At 43.8% G+C, this 21426-nt stretch overlaps 1 protein-coding gene across 4 annotated transcripts in view; it reads right to left on the bottom strand.

Moving 5' to 3' along the window:
* Nin (ninein) overlaps nucleotides 1-21426 on the bottom strand; it is a 99364-nt gene that overhangs the window by 76881 nt on the left and 1057 nt on the right. For all 4 annotated transcript variants that reach the window (XM_040742989.1, XM_040742992.1, XM_040742990.1 and 1 more), the window contains exons 2-3: nucleotides 14237-14440; nucleotides 1849-1930 (exon numbers count right to left, since the gene is read on the bottom strand). In XM_040742989.1, the coding sequence (XP_040598923.1) occupies nucleotides 1849-1930; nucleotides 14237-14419 (265 nt within the window). In that variant the 5' untranslated portion in view covers nucleotides 14420-14440. The remainder of the gene's footprint in view (nucleotides 1-1848; nucleotides 1931-14236; nucleotides 14441-21426) is intronic.

The raw sequence follows: 21426 nt of genomic DNA, 5'->3' as shown, positions 1-21426 counted from the left end.
TCCGCCTGCCTCTGCCTCCCGAGTGCTGGGATTAGAAGCGTGCGCCACCAACGCCTGGCTTCAAAACTGTGTTTTTACAGTGACAGCTTTCTGTCAGATGACAGTGTGGGTTTTCAAGAAAGGATGGTGACAGTGTTAAGTGGGTTAATGCCAATGTTGCCTCTTCCCAATCCACATGAAAACACAGGACAACAAAATTGTTTAAAATTTCCATCCTCATATTGGCCCAAATCTACCACTCTGTGTAGGACCCCCAGATCTTACATAATTGCTATCAAGGTAACAAACTTTTAAAAATTAATAATATTAATAATATGTGAGATCCCACAAATAACAAAAGCCCATGTCCCAGCAGTGGTCACCTATGGACATTCTGCTATTAGCCTAGAGAAGTCTGAAGAATGCAAGAACCTCTCCCCTAGGCTAGGTAGGAACATCCAGGGAGCCATGTCAAGCCTAAGGTCCAGGAACAGCCTTACTATGGTAGATAACCTTCAGCAAAAAGGGGGTGGAGGGGCTCAACCCAGAACCCAAAACATTGTTAAAGGTAAAGCCCAGCCAGATGCATGACCCAAATTTACTTTACAAGTACAGTGGAGACCTAGACCAGTGAAGAGAAGAAATGAGTTCCCATCTGTTTCCATGTAAATAGGTCACACTAAGGGACTACACAAAATGCTAATGATTTATGCTCAGACTGGACTATAGTCTTTTTGTTTGTTTGTTTTCTTTTTTAGAGTCAGGTTTACGGAGGTGTAATTCATGAAGTACATTTTACCCCTGTATGGGTGGGAAAAGTTCATATGATCACGGTACTCCTGTTACAAGAGACAGAAGTTACAGCACCCTCAAAATTTCCTGATGTCCCCTTCCAGTCAACCTTTATCCCTAGCCCATGTCAATAAAATGACTTCATAGTTCTCTATACTTAAATACAAGTTTCTAGACTTTAGAATTTCCTTCAAATGTTTATCATATTTCTTTGATTGTAAGACATGCACAAACCAGTGCCAGATTTGAACACACTTAAATTAGAATATATTTTATCATCAATAACATTTTAGGTTAGTTATATTTGACAACACTTTTCTCTTTTGAGATATATATATATGTATATATATATGTATGTATATATATATATATATATGAACTCTTAAAAAATCAATGAGGTACAACATTTATTCTTCTTTCATGACAGTTACTTAATTTTACTAAGGCTAAATGTTCTTCCAGGTGCTAGAAATATAGATGCACTTGAGAGTGGGGGGGGGTCACACAGACATCATCACACTGTCATGTGGTCATGTCTCTAAGTAGAAGGTTTTCTGCTCAGTGGAGTCACATAGAATTCTCTCTTGCTGGCCACATTTCTTCTTTCAGGAAACTTTCCCCCAAATCATATGCTCACACAGACACAGGAAGTAAGGCTAAAGGAGCCACCATTCAGCAGAATAGCTCCATTCAAGAATGAGTTACTGCTACAGCATCTGACACTTGCCTAGGAATAATCCAATAACTTCTTCCATAATGTGCTGCTGTGGTGGAGAGGTCTCATTTTAGTGTTAACAGCTGCAAGGCTTTTGTAATGGTATCAAAAGAGAAGTCTCCGGAAATAATGGCTCCATCTACGAAGAGCAGATGTCCAAATCCTCCACAGGCATACTTCAAGGTCCGCACATTTTTCCTCCAGAAAACTTTTCAAACTTTTTTGGGGAGGAGGGAAGAGCTGGGGATTGAACTCAGGGCCTTGTGCATACCAGACAAGCACTCTATCACTGAGCTACATCCCCAGCCCATCCCTGTATACCTTTAAAGGGGAGTATAGAGAAGAAACGTCAGAGCTCTTACCTGATTCCTGAAAGTGCTCCTCACTGGATAGAGTTCTAGACAAGATAAGTATTAGTGCTTCTTTAAATTGGTCAAAATGTACCTAGAAAGCAATTAAAAATAAATTTAAAATCATTCTCCACAGCCCCAAGAATGCAAATTCATCTGCAAGGTGTCTGAACTGTTTGTTCCCATCCTGACAGCCTTGAAGCAAATCATCACCCACGTCTGTTCTCTTTTTCCTTCATCTCTCTAAAGCATGGGAGGAAAAATGGGCTGGTCCTTTCTGGTATCCAGTACCATGAACACACTGGTGTTTATACAAATACGAGTATCTATTCAGCTCCCAAGGAGAAAGCAGAGCTAGCAATCCCTCTGTAAACTCAGGAAAAGACACATTTTGAACTCTCAACTCCTGTTACCTTTTAAACAAGATCAGAAGATAAAGCGTTAGGTTTGACAGTAGGAAAAACTTCCCAAGTGAATGACCCTTTGTCACGTTGGCCACAGACACTTTCATCTCAAGAAGTGAGTAAGCTCTTTTGGGGGAAATTTTAATATGGTTTTGCTTGAGGCTGGTATATAATATTTATCTCCCAAGTTCCTATGAGTATACAAACAAGCAAAAATCAATACCAAACACACAGGATGCAGGAAGCCTGAGAAGCACTTTCATCAGTTTATAAATCTATAATTGCCCTGACTAGCATGGGGGATGCAGTTTGACATATGGGAATACTCATCGGAGATGCTTAGAATGGTAACAGTCTTCTACACCTTCAGTTTCTGTGACCTTGAAGGTCACAGGACATCAGGGAGAGGTCGCATTTCTAGTCAGCATAATTCTAGTTTGAATGTGTCTCACTTATTTTCCCAGAAACCTACACAGTCATAATACAAGATGAAATTGGTAAATGTGTCATTTGTACCACTGTAGGATTCATTGAATATCATTTCAAAACAATGGCTGGTGTGTCTAGCTTTTTGGCATTGAGATGTGTGCTTTCATCTAAAAAGTTCATGCTTGAGAATCACACAATTGAGTTATACTTAAACAAACAAACAAATAAAAGCCAAAAACTCATAGTCTTTTAAGTAATTAAGGTGTTTATGTTGGGCTATCCACAGGGTATGCCTGGATAGAAGTTTCATTATAGATGACAAACAAAAAAAAGTTCCAAATTAAATTTGGACAATCAATAAAGCATATCAGTTATCTAAACATAGGCAAAATGTCACGTCTGCATGAAGTACAGCAGAGCAGGAGTGCATCTTGACACACATGTTTTAAGACTGAATTAGTGGCAGGCTTAGTGGCTGCAGTCTGTAACTCCAACTACTAAAGAGGCCAAGGAACTAGAGTCACAAAGTTGAAGCTTGCCAGAGTGACAGAGTAAGTTCCAGGCCAGCCTGAATAACAAACAAGTCAATTGTGGTGGCACACTCCTTTAATCCCAACACTCAGGGAGATAAAAGCAGGTGGATCTCTTGTGACTTCGAAACCAGCCTGGTCCACAAAGCAAGTTCCAGGACAGCCAGGGCTACACAGAGCTAGTTCCAGGACAACCAGAGCTACAAAGTGAAACCCTGTCTTGGAAGAAAGAAAAAAGAAAGGAAGGAAGGAGGGAAGGAAGGAAGGAAGATCAATAAACAAAAAAACCCAAACCAAACAAAACTGTATTTAGTTATAATTTGGCGATTCTCCCGTTGTAGATGTGAGTTCTACTACACTAACCTTGATTCATTAAAACTTCCCCAGGATTATATTCCTTTTAGAGCTTTAAATTTTCTAAATTATCTATATCTACGTGTATATAAATGTGTGTGCCTGTTTGTTTGTATGTGGATGCAGGTGCCCATCATGGCTAGATGAGGGCATTGGATCTTCTGGAACTGGAGTTATGGGTGGTTGTAAGCTACCTGGAGCAGGTACTGGGAGACAAACCCAGGCCTGTTGCGGGAGCAGCAAGTGCTCTTGACTACTGAGCCCCCTGCGAGCTTTACTTAATTTTCTATTTGTTGTTAAGGAGTATAACTTGATGGTTTGATATATTATAGAATGTGAGACTGTGGAATAGTCACCACAATCAAGGTGTGTGTGTGTGTGTGTGTGTGTGTGTGTGTGTGTGTGTGTGTATGTGTGTGTGTGTATCTACCCTCTAGGCAAATTTCCTGTAATTATGGACTTTTGAAGTCAACACGCTAGAAGAAGCCATGAACAGAAACCTGCCCAGGGAGGCAGAGAGCATCTGCTAAAACAATAAGATGATCCATGAAATGGTTAAACAATCGCAGGAATGTAAGCTGTGCTAATTAGAGGGTTTGTGGCTGACAAATCATCTTAAAACCTCAGGAAGAAAGAAGCACACAGTCCTGGCTTCAGAAATAGACTAGGTAGGCATGGTACTGCCCAGGTGAACTGGAGTTCACATGGCTAAGGCCATTCACCCCAGCAGCCAGTTCAGAACGTCACACATCTGGGAGCTCAGTCAAGCTGACAGAGGTCTCCTCATGCCTAAAGCCATTCCTCCTCTCCCGGAGCAGGCAGCAGTGTAGCTGGGAAGATGCACAGAGGCTCTGGAGGCTGCTCACTGTCCACTGTGCCCTGGCTACTCTGAACTTTAGTCCGATCTGCAACAATTGGGGCTATCTAGCAAATGTCTTACATGATTCGTTTAGCACACATGTATTGAGCAGCCGCTACGTGCCAGACGCTAAGCCCTGGTAACTCAGCAGGGATGAGAGCGACAAGATTCGATGTCTTCATGAGACTCAGATTCATAGGAAATGTCATAGGCTGTCAGGCGGGTAATGAACAGCATTGCATACATTTGTGATTTTATAACACTACTTCCTGAAGCAGTGCTAGGGAGGCCAAATGAAAATTATGTAAAATGTCTAGAACATTCTAGAACTTAGTTGACCCACACAAGTGGTACTTGATATTAACATGTATAATTCTGGGTTGACATTCTCAGAGAGACAGGGCCATATTTTGAAGCACAGCAGATTGCCATTCAAGTGACATAGTCAAACTCCAAAAGGGTAGGATACCAGTAGGTAGATCCTGAGCCCAGTCTACTCCAGAGATCTCTGGAGTTATTCAGCATCAGGGAAGCTGAGCTGGCTGTTGTATGTAGCGATCCCTAACTATGAGTTTCCTGGCTTGAGTTACTCACAGAGGGCCCTGGATGAAACCTCTCTCCCCAAGCCAAACAGGAGATCTATTTGAAAGGGGAGAGGGCATTTGTCCTGGGAAATTCAAGCCCATCTACAGATGTCTGTGGGATTTCTAAAGGTCTATGCTTTAATAGTTATAGGTGAGAATCTTTCTGAAAACTGGACGTGGTGATGCCTGTAATCACAACACTTGGAAGGTGGAGACAGGAGCTTGAGCTTCAAGCTACATAGCCAGTTCCAGGTCAGCCAGTCATACGAGCGTCTGCCTAGACAAATGGATCTCTGTGAGTTCAAGGTCAGCCTGGTCTACAGAGGGAGGTCCAGATAGCCAGGGCTACTCAGAGAAACCCTATCTCAAAACAAACAAACAAACAAACAAACAGAAAAAGAGCCTCAGTGCTATTTGTTCTTGACTAATCCAGTTCAGTAAAGTGGAAGCTAATAAGGTCACCTTGGGGTCTCCAAACCTCCCCTCACACAAGGTACAGGCAGGCATCTATAATCTGGAATTACTTCAAATCAATGTCAAAGGTCTTCTACGGGGCATAAGTCTCCGTGACTAAGGTGCAACGAGTAGAAACATTTGGGATGGTAGCTTCTTAATCTCACAGCCCTAATTATCTGATTATCTACTACCATATGGCAGACTGAGAGGAAACTAATGGGTGAGACGTTGTGGCTCCAGCTTAAAGGACATCTGCCATGATAAATGCAGGCTAGATAGGGCCAACGTAGGAGCCCTCAACTATTTGCTATTGTCATTTTAAGATTTAGTTGCTTTTATGTGTGTGAGTGTCTGGCCTACATATATATATATATGCACCACATATGTGCTTGGTGCCCCCAGAAGTCAGAAAAGAATGCAGGGTCCCATGGAACTAGAGTTATGGTTGTGAGCCACCGTGTGTGTGTGCTAGGATTCTAACCCAGGTGTTCTGCAAGAGCACGTATTCTTAGCTACTGAGCAACGGCGGCTCCAGTGCTCACCGAGTGAGCTCTCTCACACACACACATGCACGCACGCACACACGCAAGCTCGCAAACACACACACCTTTTTTTGTTGTCGTTAACACAGCATCTTACTATCTGGCCTCCAACTTACAGAGCTCCACTGGCTTTGGCCTCCAGAATGTTGGTATTAAAGGTGCTCTACTACAGACCACAAACGTCATCCTCCTGTGGCTCACCAGAAACAGCAAGCAAAGGACAGAAGCCCCCAAGGTAAGGACAAAACAGTAACTACTGACAGTAACCAGCCTTCCTCAAACACAAACAACGGATGATGCTTTCACACACACACAAAAAAAAAGGATTTTAATAGCTCTATGTAAGCTATTTTTAAAAGATGAAATACACGCACTCAAAAACTAACAGGCTGGGGTTGTTTAGTTTGGGGCAAGGATGTACACACTGCTAAATGAAGTCTGAAGTGTCTCTTTTCCACTACATTGCAAAAGCTAATAGGGCAAAAATGATTAAATACAGTATTATTATGTGTAATATATTCCTTGATCAAATAAAACCTAAAGCAATTTTTGACTCCCCAATGGTCAACCCCCACAACCTTGTACATGGGGTAAAAGATTCTGTGTTAATTCACGTGTGTCTCCAATACCCCAGGTGAGTGGGGTACTATTGAAGGTTTTCTCCTAGACAGCTTGTCTTTGAATTTTACAACACCCATCTGAGAGTCCACCTTTAAGTCTAGAAGATGGTCGCTGAGAGAAGGCATGTGGCTTGCTCCTGGTCATAGAAGTGGTGGGGTTACCTGGGGAGCCAGACCTAGCAATTCTGCCGGACTTATGCCCACTTCACTTCTGACTTGGTCTCTCAAGAGAGCCCCGCCGTTCCTAGGCAAACCTTGGGCTTCACCAGGGGCCCACCACACAGCAGTGGAAAGCAGCAGCGGACAGAGGATAACTCGAACTCACGACACCTGACCCCAGCTCTCAAGGAGTTTATCAGCTCCCCTCTAGGGAGCGGGAGAATGGAGTGTGGAAGAGAGGAGAGTGTATTAGCAACAAGAAGGCAGAATCAGCTGAGTACCTGGAAAGAGACAAAGCAAGCTGGCAGGGTCACCTGATCAGTCAGTGTGTCCTAGATGGCCAGCGGGAAGGCAACCAGTGCCCCTTTGTGACCTTGACTTCTTCTCAAAGATACTCTCAGAGCTAAAGGTTTCCAAAATGGACACACAGAGAGGTAAATCAGTCTCATTTGAGCAGACAAAGCATCCAGGACTGTCAAGTCAGAGGTTCTTCGTGGTCTGATGTCACCTCTCTGGTTGGTCCCTTCCTTCAGACAAACCTGTCAGCCCTCAGCAGCTGAGCTAAACAATTATCGCAGCTTCAAGCAGTTTCAATCTTTATTTCCTTCTTGCAAGGGCATGAGACACTGGGCCCTGGGATTTAAACAGCAGTAAATGCCACAACTTTGATTCAAGGAGACCGTTCTCTAACAGAGGTGATTGCATTTTTTCCCCATCAATGCTCATGAATACTGATGCGGTTAAAAAGCCCCTCAGGGTTCAACCCAGAATCAAAGATGCTGGTAAATGGCTCCTATTGTTAAGAATCACATTAAAGAGTGAGCTCACCGTGTTCAGTAACTAAGAAGTTTTAGTACCCTTGTCCCTCCGAGGGAACTTTACTACTATGTCATGTCAAGATTTAGAAATATACAAATATACAAGGAAATTCAGTCTTACAAGGTAATGAGCCTCCAGGCTGTGGGTGCCCTGGCTGGTACTTCCTCATTTGAATAAGAATTGCTGCCATTCATTTTATAAGGGGCTCTCTATGCTTCAAAGGGCAGTCTGCAGCAATGCAGAAATTACATGCCTGACTAAAAACACACATGACATTTAAACTAAATTAATAGGAAGACTAGTCAAGTGTCTCTTTGTCTCTGTCTCTCTCTGTCATATGTCACCACCACTTGAATGAATGCTGCCTTAGGAAAACAATTTGTCCTTGTCTTGGGAAAAAACAAAAATCCAAAGACAAACACCCTCCACCCCCCCCCACACCCCCACCCCTTAATCCCACCCCCACCCTCGCACAAAACAAAACAACCCTCCCCACAATCTAACATTGCATACAAACACCTTGTGCAGCCATGGAGATCAAATGCCTACAGTTTCCACATGTACACAGGTAATATTCAAACAGACCTAAGCTTAGAGAATTCAAACCAGTGTTCAAAACAAGGTGGGCTAATTAAACAAGACAAGGTACTATGTAACTCCCATTTAACTAGCTCAAAAGGAAATCAGTGACAGAAGCTTCAGGGCATTGTTGATGTGGGTATAAAAATAAGGACCTATCAGAAAATAGTCTATGAAAGGAGAAACCTCATAAACTAATGAACAGGTGTGTTTTGCCACAAGAGATCCAGTTATGAGATGTTTTATTCTAAATAAAGCACTGGGAATATAATGATTTAGCAGTCATTTACTGCAGACAGTGCAGAGGCAAAGACCATCAAAACCGGTGAGAGCAAGTTTTAAACATTAGGCAACTATATGCTTCTTGGCACGTTCAAGGAGTCCTTCTAGAGATGGAAAAACTGCAAACCACCACCATACACAAGAACAAGCTTCTAGAAAACCCATTCTCTACTCTCACAAGCTTCCTTAGAAATATTCATCAAAGTGTCATTCTTGCAGAAGGAGAAGACAACCATATCTCTGCATCTCTGGCTCTCCAACAGGCTGTAGGTACATACAGTCCCATCAGTCCTGTAAGGAAGTGTTTGTATTTCTCATTCTACAAATGAAGACAGCAAGGCTTGCAGTATTTAGGATGACACAGTTGAAAAGTGGCAGGAGCCAGCATCTGAACTAAGGTCTGACATCAAGAACCATACTATGATAGCACACTGTCTCTATGTACTTATGGCAGTGGTGGTGGCAGTGGCAATGGAGGTGATGTTTAAGGTATATGGAGAATGACATTCACCTTTGCATATTTTAGTGCAGAAGGCACTGTGGAGACAAACACTTAAATGCAAGGGCTGTCCACTCCAGCATCCCATGCTGGCACTGCCTCAAATGAGTCATCTGACCTTGAAGAAACCTTAGTAGGTACTAGGATTCTCTTTCATGCAGATGAGCCCTGATGACTAATAGCTGTGATGGACACTGAAGGACATGAAATACCCACTGGCAGACAATAAGCTACCCATAAAAATACTGGCAAAAATTTAATGTGCCTTCCCTAACCACATCATCTCTGGCTGAGAAATCAGGCATTACGAAAGCAATGCAGACAGACAGAGAGTGGCCGTCCAGTGCTCGTCCAATCTACTTTTTCGGAGTCCAGATCCACTCTTCTACCCTTACTTTCTGGCACACTAAATACTGTGAGACTGAAGGAGTCACAGGATTGGAAATGAGATTTCATTGTGTAGGGGGTTTGACACAAAATCATCAAGACAGAATAGAAGCAAGTCCAGCAGACCTCATGTCGGCTTGAACGCGGGCATGGTGGAAATTTCAGTCAACTCCAGAGGAGATTCTTGTATTGATGAGAAGGGTGATTTACCCAGAGTCACAGAACCAGCACAAATAATAACCGTTCTCACTGCTACAGGTTAAGCAGAAGGATAAAGAGAGCTCTCCCATCCGCTGCAGGCAGTCTGAAGGACTTCGGCTGAGCCATATCTACAGGAGCGTGATTGCAGTGGTTATAAATAGGCAGGAGCTGACGATCAAGTGTAATTGCATACACTGAGAACAAGTCCAAATAAGCAGAGTCCTTCTCTATTTCAGATTTACTCTTCAAATAATTAAATATGGGTAGGAGAAAGAAACCATAAGAGGCTTTTAATGGAAGCAAGGACCAAATCTACCATTTGAACTTTATCTTGACATTCCAAAAAGAACCCCAAGCACTTTGAAACGGTAGGTAGGTAGAAAGTGGAGCTAAATTATATATTTGCACAACTACCAAATTTTAATATTAAAACTTTTGTTTGTTTGTTTGTTTCAAGACAGGATTTCTCTGTGTAGCCCTAGCTGTTCTGGAGCTCACTATACAAGACCAGGCTGGCTTCAAACTTAGAGGTCTGCCTGCCTCTGTCTCCTAAGTGCTGGAATTCAAGGCATGTGCCACCACCAATTGGCTTAATATTAAAACTTTCAAAGGCCACATATCCATGGCACTGTGGGAGCCAGTGGCAAGTTTTGTAGCCAGGTGGCATGTCTTCATTCAGAGAGGTGTGCCAAGAACACAGGGTATTTTAGATTTGTATCAAGAAACACAGCAATGGGAGCCTTCAAAACTTCAGGGAACTATCTTGTCTCAAAGTTGTCATAGTGGATAAGGAAAGGGATATGAGTCATGTCACATGACTATAGGCTGAAGGTTTCCAGTCAGACCAACTAAGTCTAAGCTATCTATCAAGCCAAATCTAATCCATCTATCTAAACTAAGCCTAAGCTAGCCATCAGATCTGAACTAACTCAAAGCCATCTATCAAGCCAAAGCAAAATCTCTCCTTTCTGTCCTAATTTTTGATAAAAGAAAAAGAGCCTCGAAGGAACACCTCATCTAAAAGGCACAGCAAAGTATTTATGAAAGTTACGAAATCCATTGCTTTGTATGCTGATTTTTAAAACTGACATAAATTAATAAAAACATATAGACACAAGAAACAGGAAGCACTTAATATTGGGTTACTTGCTTGGTAAACGCTTGGTCCAGCAAAGAGTTGACATAGCGTCTTTCCTTGTGTGAATGATCCATCCCTTCACCACTCACCTGCTGAGTATCACCCAATAGACTGCCAACACTTCAGTGTCCCGAGGAGGCCAAAGTGATGGGGTGCCCCATGTGCTTAGCTGATGGCATGGACTGGACATACACGCCAGAACTTTTCCTTTAAATCAAGGGCCCACAAGTAACGCCTTTCACACATCTGAACAGCAATCAACAGGCTCAGGGTAATACAGACTTTAAGTTACAAATCCAGACAGATCAACTAAATTGAATTTGAAGGAAGATGGTCTATTAATAAATGCATGGAAATGCACACACATATAATAAAAGTTACATTCAGTTAGGGCGTTTATATTCAAAGGGTAAATTAAAGTCATAAGCATCTTGTTGTGGAACAATCTTTGTACTCAGTAAATATGTATCACTCTCATTGGTTAATAAAGAGCTGACTGGCCAATAGCTGGGCAGGAAGAGACTGGGTAGAAGAGCCAGACTAGGAGGACACTGGGAAGAAGAAGGGAGGAGTCTGAGGAGTCTGAAAGAGAGGTGAAGATGAAACAGGAGTTGAACAAGCCGTGACAGAGTAGATAAGAAATATGGGTTAATTTAAGATGTAAGAGGCAGTTAGTAACGAGCATAAGCTATTAGCTGAGCTTTTATAATTAGGAAGTCTCTGTGTTGTTATTTGAGAACTGGCTGGTGGGACAGAAAAGTCCGCCTACAGCATCTAGGAAGACAATGGATCCAAATGTATCCCAAAGCCAATTCCGTGAACTACTATGGTTTACAGTAAACATTAATAAACTGCACCAATAAAATGAGACAAAGAGAATGACTGTCACAAGACATACAATATATATTTGTTGAATTGATGAGTTGATGAATATATTACGATCTGTCATGCTGCCCTTTTATTTTATTATCAAACTTCTAGTTCTTATCATTACCCCAGTGGTTCCAGAGACTGAACCTAGGGCCTTACACATACCAGGTAAGCGCATTACCATCTGAGTTATATCCCTAGTCCCTAGTCCCTAACTTTTTCTGTAAACTCCTTCTAAGAGAAGACAGGTAGTTGACAGTAAAAAAAAAATCAACTTAGGACAGGTATGGTGGCACACCCCTTTAATCCCAGCATTCAAGAGACAGAAGCAAGAAGATTTTTGTGACTTTGATGCCAGCCTGGTCTACTTAACCAGTTCTAGGCCAGCTAAGACTACATAGGGAGACTCTGTCTCAAAATAAACAAACCAGAAACAATGAAAACAAAAACTTGTGTTTAAAAAAAAAAAAACTTTTGATGCCATGGCCTGATAACCTGAGTTAGATTCCCAGGTCCCAAATGGTGGAAGGAGAGAACCTACCACCACTACTGACCCTCACTGCTCTCTCTCTCTCTCTCTCTCTCTCTCTCTCTCTCTCTCTCTCTCTCTCTCTCTCTCTCTCTCTCTCGCTCTCTCTCTCTCATACATACACACACACACACAGAATAAATTAAAATGCAAAAAAATGGAATAACTGTAGTTAACAATGATTAACAGAGTATTTCAAAAGAGACAATGGAAATGATTTGTATGTAGTGTTCCCAACACAAAGAAATGCCAGTCATCTGACTTGATCATGACGCATGGCACACATGTATTGAAATTCCACACCCTGTCAGTACACACTGTTACTGTGTGTCATTTTAAATTAATTTTCGATACTTTCCCCTTAACAATGCATGACCCCTATGCAGTGCATCATGAAGGTGACAAATAGAATGACTCCAGTAAACTCTAAGAGATTTATTGCTTTACAACTTAAGATTATAAGCCACGAGACATCCTCACAGCATATGGCCAAGTTTATTCGATCAACCAAGGAGAATAATTCAGTGTCATAAAAATGCAAATTTAACAGTAGTGCATTAATTTGTGCCCACTCTGTCTCTCAAGACAATCATCAGGGACCTCCCACTTGAAATCAACATGCAGACATCTATTTAACTTTATCACCGGCTCACTAAGTAAATATCACACTCTAGACCACTTAGGTCTTCATTATTCAGGCAAATAGCAAATGTAAGAAGCAGACTATTGGTGTCAAGCCATTAACAAATCAATCGATAACTGTTCCCTGGTTTTGGCCTAACATCTGCGGAGCAAATTGTTAGCCAGCTGCTGTGGTGGAATGTGGGTGCAGTGGGGGATCCCCTCTTTCTCTAAGAGAGGTTCTTGGGGAGACCATCAGTTGAAACATGGCTCCTTGTGCTTTCAGGAACAGTAAAGCAACTACCCCTTCATCACCAAAAGGCCTGATTGGGGGATGATGCTCTGTTCTTCACCATGCCTAAACTTAAGGCAGTACTCAAAAACCCTGGAGGGCACGATATAACATGCATGGAGTAAATGGCTTGATCTTCCAATCTCCTGCTCTTACTGCTTTCAGAATGAGTCTTTTTTTTTTTTTAGCATTTTCTAAGTGTTACATATATTCACAAACATCTAACTTTCTGCAACAAATTCAACTTCCTTTTCCTTAAGTGTAATGTGAGCTGTCTGATCTCACATCCATGTCCAGCTCCCAACATCATCTTTTGTACATTAATTTCAGAGTTAGTGCTATGCCTGTCTCCTTCACTTGACACACAGCCAATATCTTCTACTATGCCTTGGGTCACCTATCCATCTTGTCAGTTTAAAGACGGTGAACAGGAAATGAAGAGAGGAAGTCTATCTGCCTGAATCAAGTTCATGACTACTTCCTCAAGTTATAGCGCATGACAAACCACATGCACAAAGTGTCACAATTATCAACACAGTTCAAAAGTCCCGCCTCTTTCATTTTGCCCGTTCCAACAGCAACAGCGAAAGACTACACAAAGTGTCATAAATGAGGCTACTGATCATGAGTGGGAGAGCGGAAGGCATTCTCAGATAGAAACAAACCAAGCGTCTGTCTCACTACTAAGGTGCTGGAGGAGGGGTTCCCCCTTTTCTCTTTTTCTTTCTTGTGACTTGGATCTAGGGGAAAAACATTTGTTGTCAAATGTGGAAGTTAATGTTGGCTTTTACACACATGCTGGCCTGAGCCGTTTACTTTCCTGTCTTACTTTCTGGATGGAAGGTTTAATCTTCACCTCAGAATGACCCAACACAAGAAACATCTTTTTAAAAGTCATGGTAGAGACCCACTCTTCCTGTGAAGGGCAGATTTCTTCCTGCCTTTTTCTTCTTCTCCATGGAAACCTCACCCCTCCCTCCTCTGTCCCAATGATGATTGCGGCTTCAATGAAAGGACCCACAAAGAACAAGGAAAAAACCTGGGAGACGGCCTATTTCTCGTTACCTATCATGCTCAGTGTACAACTTACTTCTCCCTTATCACGGGAGCAAACTGCAATTCCCAGGTTAACGGCCAGGTTGCAAGAGACAAGTTGCAACACACCTGTGGCTTGCCACCACCACCCCCAGCGCCCTGACAGAAACCACACCCCACTTCCCCCAAATTACTGCTCCCCAGGTCTTACCCTGCCCAAGAGGTTGTCCTGAAGCAGTGTCTGTTGCAGCACCGGGGCCACGTCCTCCAAGCTCAGGACATGGCAGAGGTCAGTGAGCTCCTCTTGACCCAGAGACCCGGTTCCCAGGGTGTCAAAACTGTCAAACAGCTCCTTGAGTCGGGCCTCATGCTGGTCCTGCTCCACCTCATCCATCCCATAGCCCGCAGCGCTCACCTGTGCAGGACAGAGAGGAGGATAGGTTGAGGCAGGTCACTTCTGGACACACGCATTTCTCCCAACCCCACCAGCCACTTGGGACACTGGGGCAAGGCCCTGCCTGGCCAATGGTATGCCCACGTACATTAGCACCAGGGGGAAATCTGCAATGTTGCAATAGAGGTAACTTTATCAGCCTGAAGGAGCTGGGCAGGGAGAGTCTCCCCCTCCTGACAGATCAGGGGTAAATAGCCTGTCTGTCAAACTTGGACCTGAGAGGGTTTCTCCCCCATCAGCCCCAAGGACTCAGGAAAGTGAAAGGCTTCTATCTTGACAGTCAGGTGGGGTGAGATCATTGTTAGTAGCAAGACACCACAGGGTCAGAGCTGCCAGGTAAGTCAGGGAGCTCCAGACAACCTGCCCTGAGGCTGGGACCTGAGGGGTGACCAATGTGGTTACTTCCACTCCAGTCAGCCCAGGTACTCCTGCATCACAGTGACAAAAGAGGCTCTGCCTGAGTCACCTCCCAATTTACAAGAGACCAGATGCCTTTTACTCAAAAAGCAACTCAATTAGCCTTGCTGGTGCAATTACATGCAGTGTGACAGAAAGTATTCCCCGAGGCTCTCTGTAGTCCCAGGGTGCTCTAGGTAATGCTTAGTTGCCAAGAGAAAGGGCAAAACACCACTCCAACCTTTCCCGAGGAGCCACCAGCTGTTTTCTGAGAATTGAACAGCATCTCTGAACTCCACCACCTCTAGCAACTCGTGCTTCATTCCCGGTTGCCCTGCCTCCCATAACCCTGATCCCCCACCCCAATCCTACAAACCCCAGTCCCAGGCATTTACCATCCCTAGGAGCAGTAAAAACCTGGTCATCAAAAAGCTCAGTCATCTTCTGCTAAAACTACACACATCCAGGTATTTTACTTCAAGAATAAGATGTTCCATAGGCCAGGTGTGGTGATGCTTGCCTTTAATTCTAGCACTTGGGAGGCAGTGGTTGGTGGACCGCTGGGTTTGACACTAGCTCTACAGAGCAAGTTCCAGGACAGCTAGGGCTAACAGAAACCCTGTTTCAATAAACCAGGTCGGGGAGGGGGTGGGGGGTAAGAGGTTTCTTTCTCCTTATATGCAATAATCAATTTTTTAATGTACTGGATGCAGCCCAAATCCTGCACACCTGGAAGAGCTTCATGATGCAATCGATGGGTGCCAAACATAACACATACCCTTGGGAAGGTGACCTCAGCCATTTACATCCAGGCTTTCAGCGGATCCCTTGACTACAATCCATCCACCTGGGCTCACAGGTGTAGCTCATCAGCACATTGTGTACGCTTAGCATTTGCAAGGCCCTGGGTTCAACCCCCAAGAGCACTGGCAATAAAAGCAGCACTTTAACTAAACAAAGCCTTGAGTCAGAACTCTAAGGGCAGCTAGCTCTCAGTAACACAGAGATCCTGTCCTTTAAACTGCTACATACAGCTAGGACCCAAGGCGATGGATTTTTTTCCCAAAACAATTCAGTGGTACCCTAAGTTGTTTGCTTTCTTCCCACAGACAGTTGTTCAAAATATGACAAGACTGAACAGAGCCATAGCGTCTTTAACTAGGTGACCTCAGAGGATGAGCTGGAATGACTCTGCAACACAGCTCAGTGTTAAAGAGGCCACTTCTGAAAGCAGCATGGCAGGGTGTGGGTCCAGGCTCCCCAGCTTGGGAAGGTCTCTTCCCTCAGCAGCTTACCACGGAGGTGCAGCGGGCTCTGGCTGCCTTCCCAGGGTTGGTCTGTTGGGTTAACTAATCAGTATGTAAATGTTTTCAAAATATCTTGGGAGTGCTACATAAACAGCAAAGCTTCAGAAAAGAAACATTTAGGTGTTAAACTGAGACACAAAAGAAAGGCTCTGGCTAATGAGGGTGGGCCAGTTAATTGTGGACTAAGATCTGCTGTGACCCCCCCCATCCCCTCTCACCTCCTCCCTCACTGCCCCCATCCTCCTGCTCAGGGATTTTCATGGCGCTGAGGCTCACTCTTAGAGTCCTCTGGGTTGTAATCTGGCAGAAAAACCAGCCAGGTCTATTTTTGCTTGATTTCTGCATACGGGTTTGTAAACTCAAAAGTGAAAGAATCCTAACACGTCTCCCTTCAAACATCATCTTCAAGGGTGGTGATCTGTCTGCCTCAGCCAATGGAAGGGAATGAAACTCACCACGTGCTGACAAGGCCCGGCCCTATCTTCTGCTTTGAGTCTGGCAAGCAAGCATGTCTGATTTAGGGAGGCCAGTGGTATTCACTAGATTAAACTACCTTCATTGGAGGGCAGCTTTTCTCTCTTGTCCCTCAACTTCATCTCCCAGGTTCCCCAGACAGCAAGCTTCGAGCTTAGGAGAAGTGTTCTTTAGACTGAAGGCGAGGGTGGGGTGGGAGGTGAGGGGTGCATGGGGGTGGGGGAGTGAGGGGTGCATGGGGGTGGGAGTGATAGGGATGAAGGAGGGCTCCGCCCCAGTGGGACAAGTGCCCCAACTGCAACATCCAGGAGATGTCACACATGGCGACGAGCTGTCAGTTCTCATCTGGCACCAAGTGCATTTTTGCTGGTAGATACAATTCTCCAAATGTTCATCTGTAATTTCCCCGTGCAAGAATGTTTCCCTTCCCCACTTGCCAGAAACTGAAGTGTAAGGGCCACAGTTTCCACTTCACTATTGTCTTTCCTTCCCCCCAACCAAATAACACAATCGGTTCTTTTGGCCAAGGACTCGGTAAATGGACTGATCTCATGTTATGGAGGTTCCAGGGAAGGAAACTTACACCCTGTGGGAGATGACAAAATCATCATAGGCAGTTTCTGCACTGACTTCTTCCACATATGGTATCTCCATCTCCCCCCTTTCAAGGGCATTTTCGGTGTTAGGCAGAACCAAGAAGAAATACAGCACCAACAACGACTACCAAACTACAGTGAAGTCAGCAAAAGTATAATTCGGTACATTGGAGAGTATGCCAAAGGCGTCACAAGCGACAGCTGCATTTTTCAGCGAGGACACAAAACTTGGAGGAGAATCTGTGCTAAAACACTTCTCAAGTCCCCTCGTTTAGACAATGAGAAAAAAGGACAGCCATCTGGAAGGGCTGTTCTGGAACTAAGTAGGGCAAGCTAGTGGAAGTGGCTAGGCTCAGAGAAACCAGTCCAAGAGAGGCAACTGAAAATCAAGCAAGAAAAATACCTGAGGCCTGGAAAGGAAGCGTGAGCTTAGGAGAGTAACTTAAGTCAATCAGACAAACATCTGCTTGCTGAGCAGTGAAACAGCCGATGTGGAATGCCACCAAACAGAGGGTAAAAACGGGAATATCATTATATTAATGACTGATACAGGTAACAGATAATGCTTGGCTCCCTGAGCCTAAAAAGGCAGATTATTGACAAATTTAATATCATAAAACCACAGAAAGGCCGAGACAGAGATGGGAATCCAGAAGTTGTCATTACTATGTTGTTCCCAGCATTTACAGTGAGCCTGGCCTATGCCAAGTTCTTTATGTAGACCATCTCATTCATATAATTTACTCCTCCTAATTCAGGAGCATAGATAGTGGCACTTTCCCATTTCAAATGTAGAAACTGGGGTTTGGCAAAATTAAGCAACCTGTTAAGCCACAGCATTACAGTGGAGGAGGAACTAAGCTACTGTTGTGACCCCTCAATCTTATGCATGAACACGGGAGGCAACAATGATGGGACTACTAAGATGACTCCTTATGTGTCAGCAGGCTGGACAGTACTGAGAGAATCTAGGACAGTCATAGGCCACACACAGTTCCAAAGCAGAATGGGCAGTGGTAGGAGATCCCCACCTACCTTGATCCATTGGCCAAAAGAGCACAGCCTACAATCCCTAGGAATACAGGTACGATAGGCACTCTCTTTTTCTGGAGCAGTGTTGGGATTTGAATCAGAGAAGAGACACATTCTTACATTAAGACAATCTTGAAGAGCCCCAGACGTCAGTAATGGATTCAGCTTAGGACCCACACATCATTCTGGATCTTTCCCCTGAATGAATACTCAGTGTCTAATCTGGGGATCCAGTACTCTCCAGGCCAAGCAGGCACGAGTCAGCAACAAGAAACTTACAAAGACGAATTAAGAGTAGTAAATCTGCCAGGCATTGGTGGCTCACGCCTTAAATCCCAGCACTCGGGAGGCAGAGGCAGACAGATCTCTGTGAGTTCGAGGCCAGTCTGATCTACAGAGTGAGTTCCAGGACAGGCTCCAAAGCTACACAGAGAAACTCTGTCTCAAAAAAACAAAAACAAAAACAAACAAACAAAAAACCAGAGAGAGAGTAGTAAATCCTCCTTGAAGTTGCAAAGAACAATTCCAGTTTAATGAAGACAGCCATAAACCTTGGTAAAGCTTTACCAATGGCCTTCCCAATCATCTAGCCAGAAGCCTTTATGACTCTTTTGGAATAAAAGGGCCAGTGTGGGCAATAGGGACAGTTGAATAAAAGGCAGACGGGAGAGTGGGCAATGAAAACATTTACTACCCTATAGCCATCCATATTGACAGTTACTGGGCATCTTCCTGCCAAAGAGTCCTAAACAAGACCACATCCCTAGGCCACAGACTCTGATGGAGACAGCGATCACAGATCTGTGCTGCGTGCCACTTGCCCCTCCCCCAGGAAAGCAGTGCCAACTCAGACGTCGAAAGAAATAGGTGGGTAAGGAAGTGCCCCACAGAAGGCCAGTCAGTGTGAAGCACACGTGTAAACTTCCCCACACCGGGTTATAGAAAGGAACTTGTAAGAAGGGAACCCAGACAAGGTGGGTGTCTGCTCTGGGCTGGAGGGAGTGAAAAGGGGACAAAATGTGGCAAGTGAAAACCAAATCATACATAAGCAGAAAGCCAGAGCCCCTAGCCCAGGCCTTTTATTTCGCTTCCAGATGGCCCAGCAGCTGACCGGCTCTGCGGAATGTCTGAGTGCCCCTCTACTCAGCCTCTCCCCTTTCCAGAGTATCATAAAAGATGCTTTGGGACCTGTGATCAGAGACAGCTGTTGGGGGTACGCAGCCCAGGCAGTGACCACCAAGCGACTCATTTCATTACTTTGGGGCTGCAGTGATGAACACAGACATCTCCTGCCTGCTAAGGCTTTTCATTGACGCCTTTATTAGGCCTTAATAATGTGCCTGATCAAATTAAAGTGTTTCTTCCCTCTTCTCTGCAAACAGTTTTACCAGCTGAAAAATTTCCCAGGCCTACTCTTATACCAATTCTAGTATCAAAGGGAGTAATAAATAAGGAGAATAAACTCAACAGTACAAGCTCCAGGGCAAGCAATTTACCTACATCTCTCCTTCAAAGTACTGCTTGCGCTCAAATGCCTCCTCCCTGCTCCAACAAAGCTGGAAACCAACTGCAATACAGCATCACCAGGAACACAATTTACAACATGCCACTGAACAGGGAAAATTCACATTCAAATGAATTTGAAAGGAAACTCGCTTTGCTAACCATACTATAACATGTAATTGTGCAAGGGCACCCTGCTAGCATTTAGTCTCAACCTTAACAAGCTTTAGTATTTTACTGTCCAGAAGGCTGATGTGAGCCCAGGCTTTTGTTATACCTAATAGCAGGTAGATTGCCTAATCAGTTAAAGAGAAAAAAAAAAAAACAGCTTTGCACAACATAGATCCAGCAACCTATAATCAACCACTAAGGCAAAACAAACAGGAGCAAAAAGAAGGAGGAGGAGGAGGGAGAGGAGGAGAAGAAGAAGAAAACAGTTTTGTGTTGTTTACTTTTTTTCCTTAAAAAAAAAGAAAGAAAAGAAAGAACGCCTGAAACAACTTTCACTTCTTGAACCATATTTACATAAATTCATTTAGGATAGGTGACGCTATAAGCTCTAGGGCATGAGTGGAGACGTTCTGTTCTCACATCTATACATGCTGTTTCACCAACTGTGTTGAGGTACTAGGATATAGCTGATGCTTTATGCACGTCCCATGCAGAGCAAGGTCTAACTGTTTACACAAACTGCAGTAAAGAAGCAAGCTAATGTCTACTGAAGTTCTCATTTGCATAATTCCTTAATGTTTTAAAGTATCTTCTTTGTAAATGTAATTGGATAAATATGTCGTTTTGCAAGGTTCAGTGAACACCCCCCCACACACACACACACAAGCCACTGGCCAACAGATGCAAGATCAATAGCCAGAATTCAAACTGCATTATTTATTGGCTTACAAATGAGTTGGCATCTATAAAAGTAAGCCTTTTGAATGGCTCTAGCTGTCTGACTCCCTCTAAAATGTTCATTCTGGTTACACCTGCCAAGGCTCTATCAGTGTAAGACTCATAAAATGTATTTTCATTATCAGCATAAAATGGAAGCATCAAGACTGGTGAGATGCTAGTTTAGAAAGTCATTTACAGTGACATTTAAAACAATTTATGTGAACAGCATTTGACTCATGATAAGAACACTGCCTATTAAAGACTGGCTCAGAATCCAGTGGCGCCCTGGTCCTGTGAGTTAACATCCTTTGATATGAAGGACCGTTACATATCTAAAATGAAAAGGGGATAAGAAAACAGAACTTATGACATTCTGAGCAGGCACCTATTAAAATGACTGAACCATGACATTTCAACACGAGGACCCCGTATCCGTGCTGGCAAGAACGTTGCTTATGACAATCCATTTGCTTTCTCAAAACTGCAGCCCAGAGTGCTTCCCCCTAAGGCACCAGAGAGCCGTGAAAACAAACAGGTTGCCAATGCCCCTGCCCCCCAGAGGTTCTCATCACCTCCCGATGAGCACCAGCCACAGATGAAGATACCACACAAACTCCTCTCTCAGTCCGCCTGGCATGTTACAGGCAAGCAGTCTGGGTATTTCATAGATACCTCCAATTTCACAGCAGGAAATACTAATACTCCAGGCCAGCTTGCAAAAGCCCATGCTACCACTGGAAAAGACCCT

The sequence above is a fragment of the Mesocricetus auratus genome, unplaced genomic scaffold (genome assembly GCF_017639785.1).
Source record: "Mesocricetus auratus isolate SY011 unplaced genomic scaffold, BCM_Maur_2.0 Super-Scaffold_15014, whole genome shotgun sequence".
Lineage (NCBI taxonomy): Eukaryota > Metazoa > Chordata > Mammalia > Rodentia > Cricetidae > Mesocricetus > Mesocricetus auratus.
This window is presented reverse-complemented; position numbering and strand designations above follow the sequence as displayed.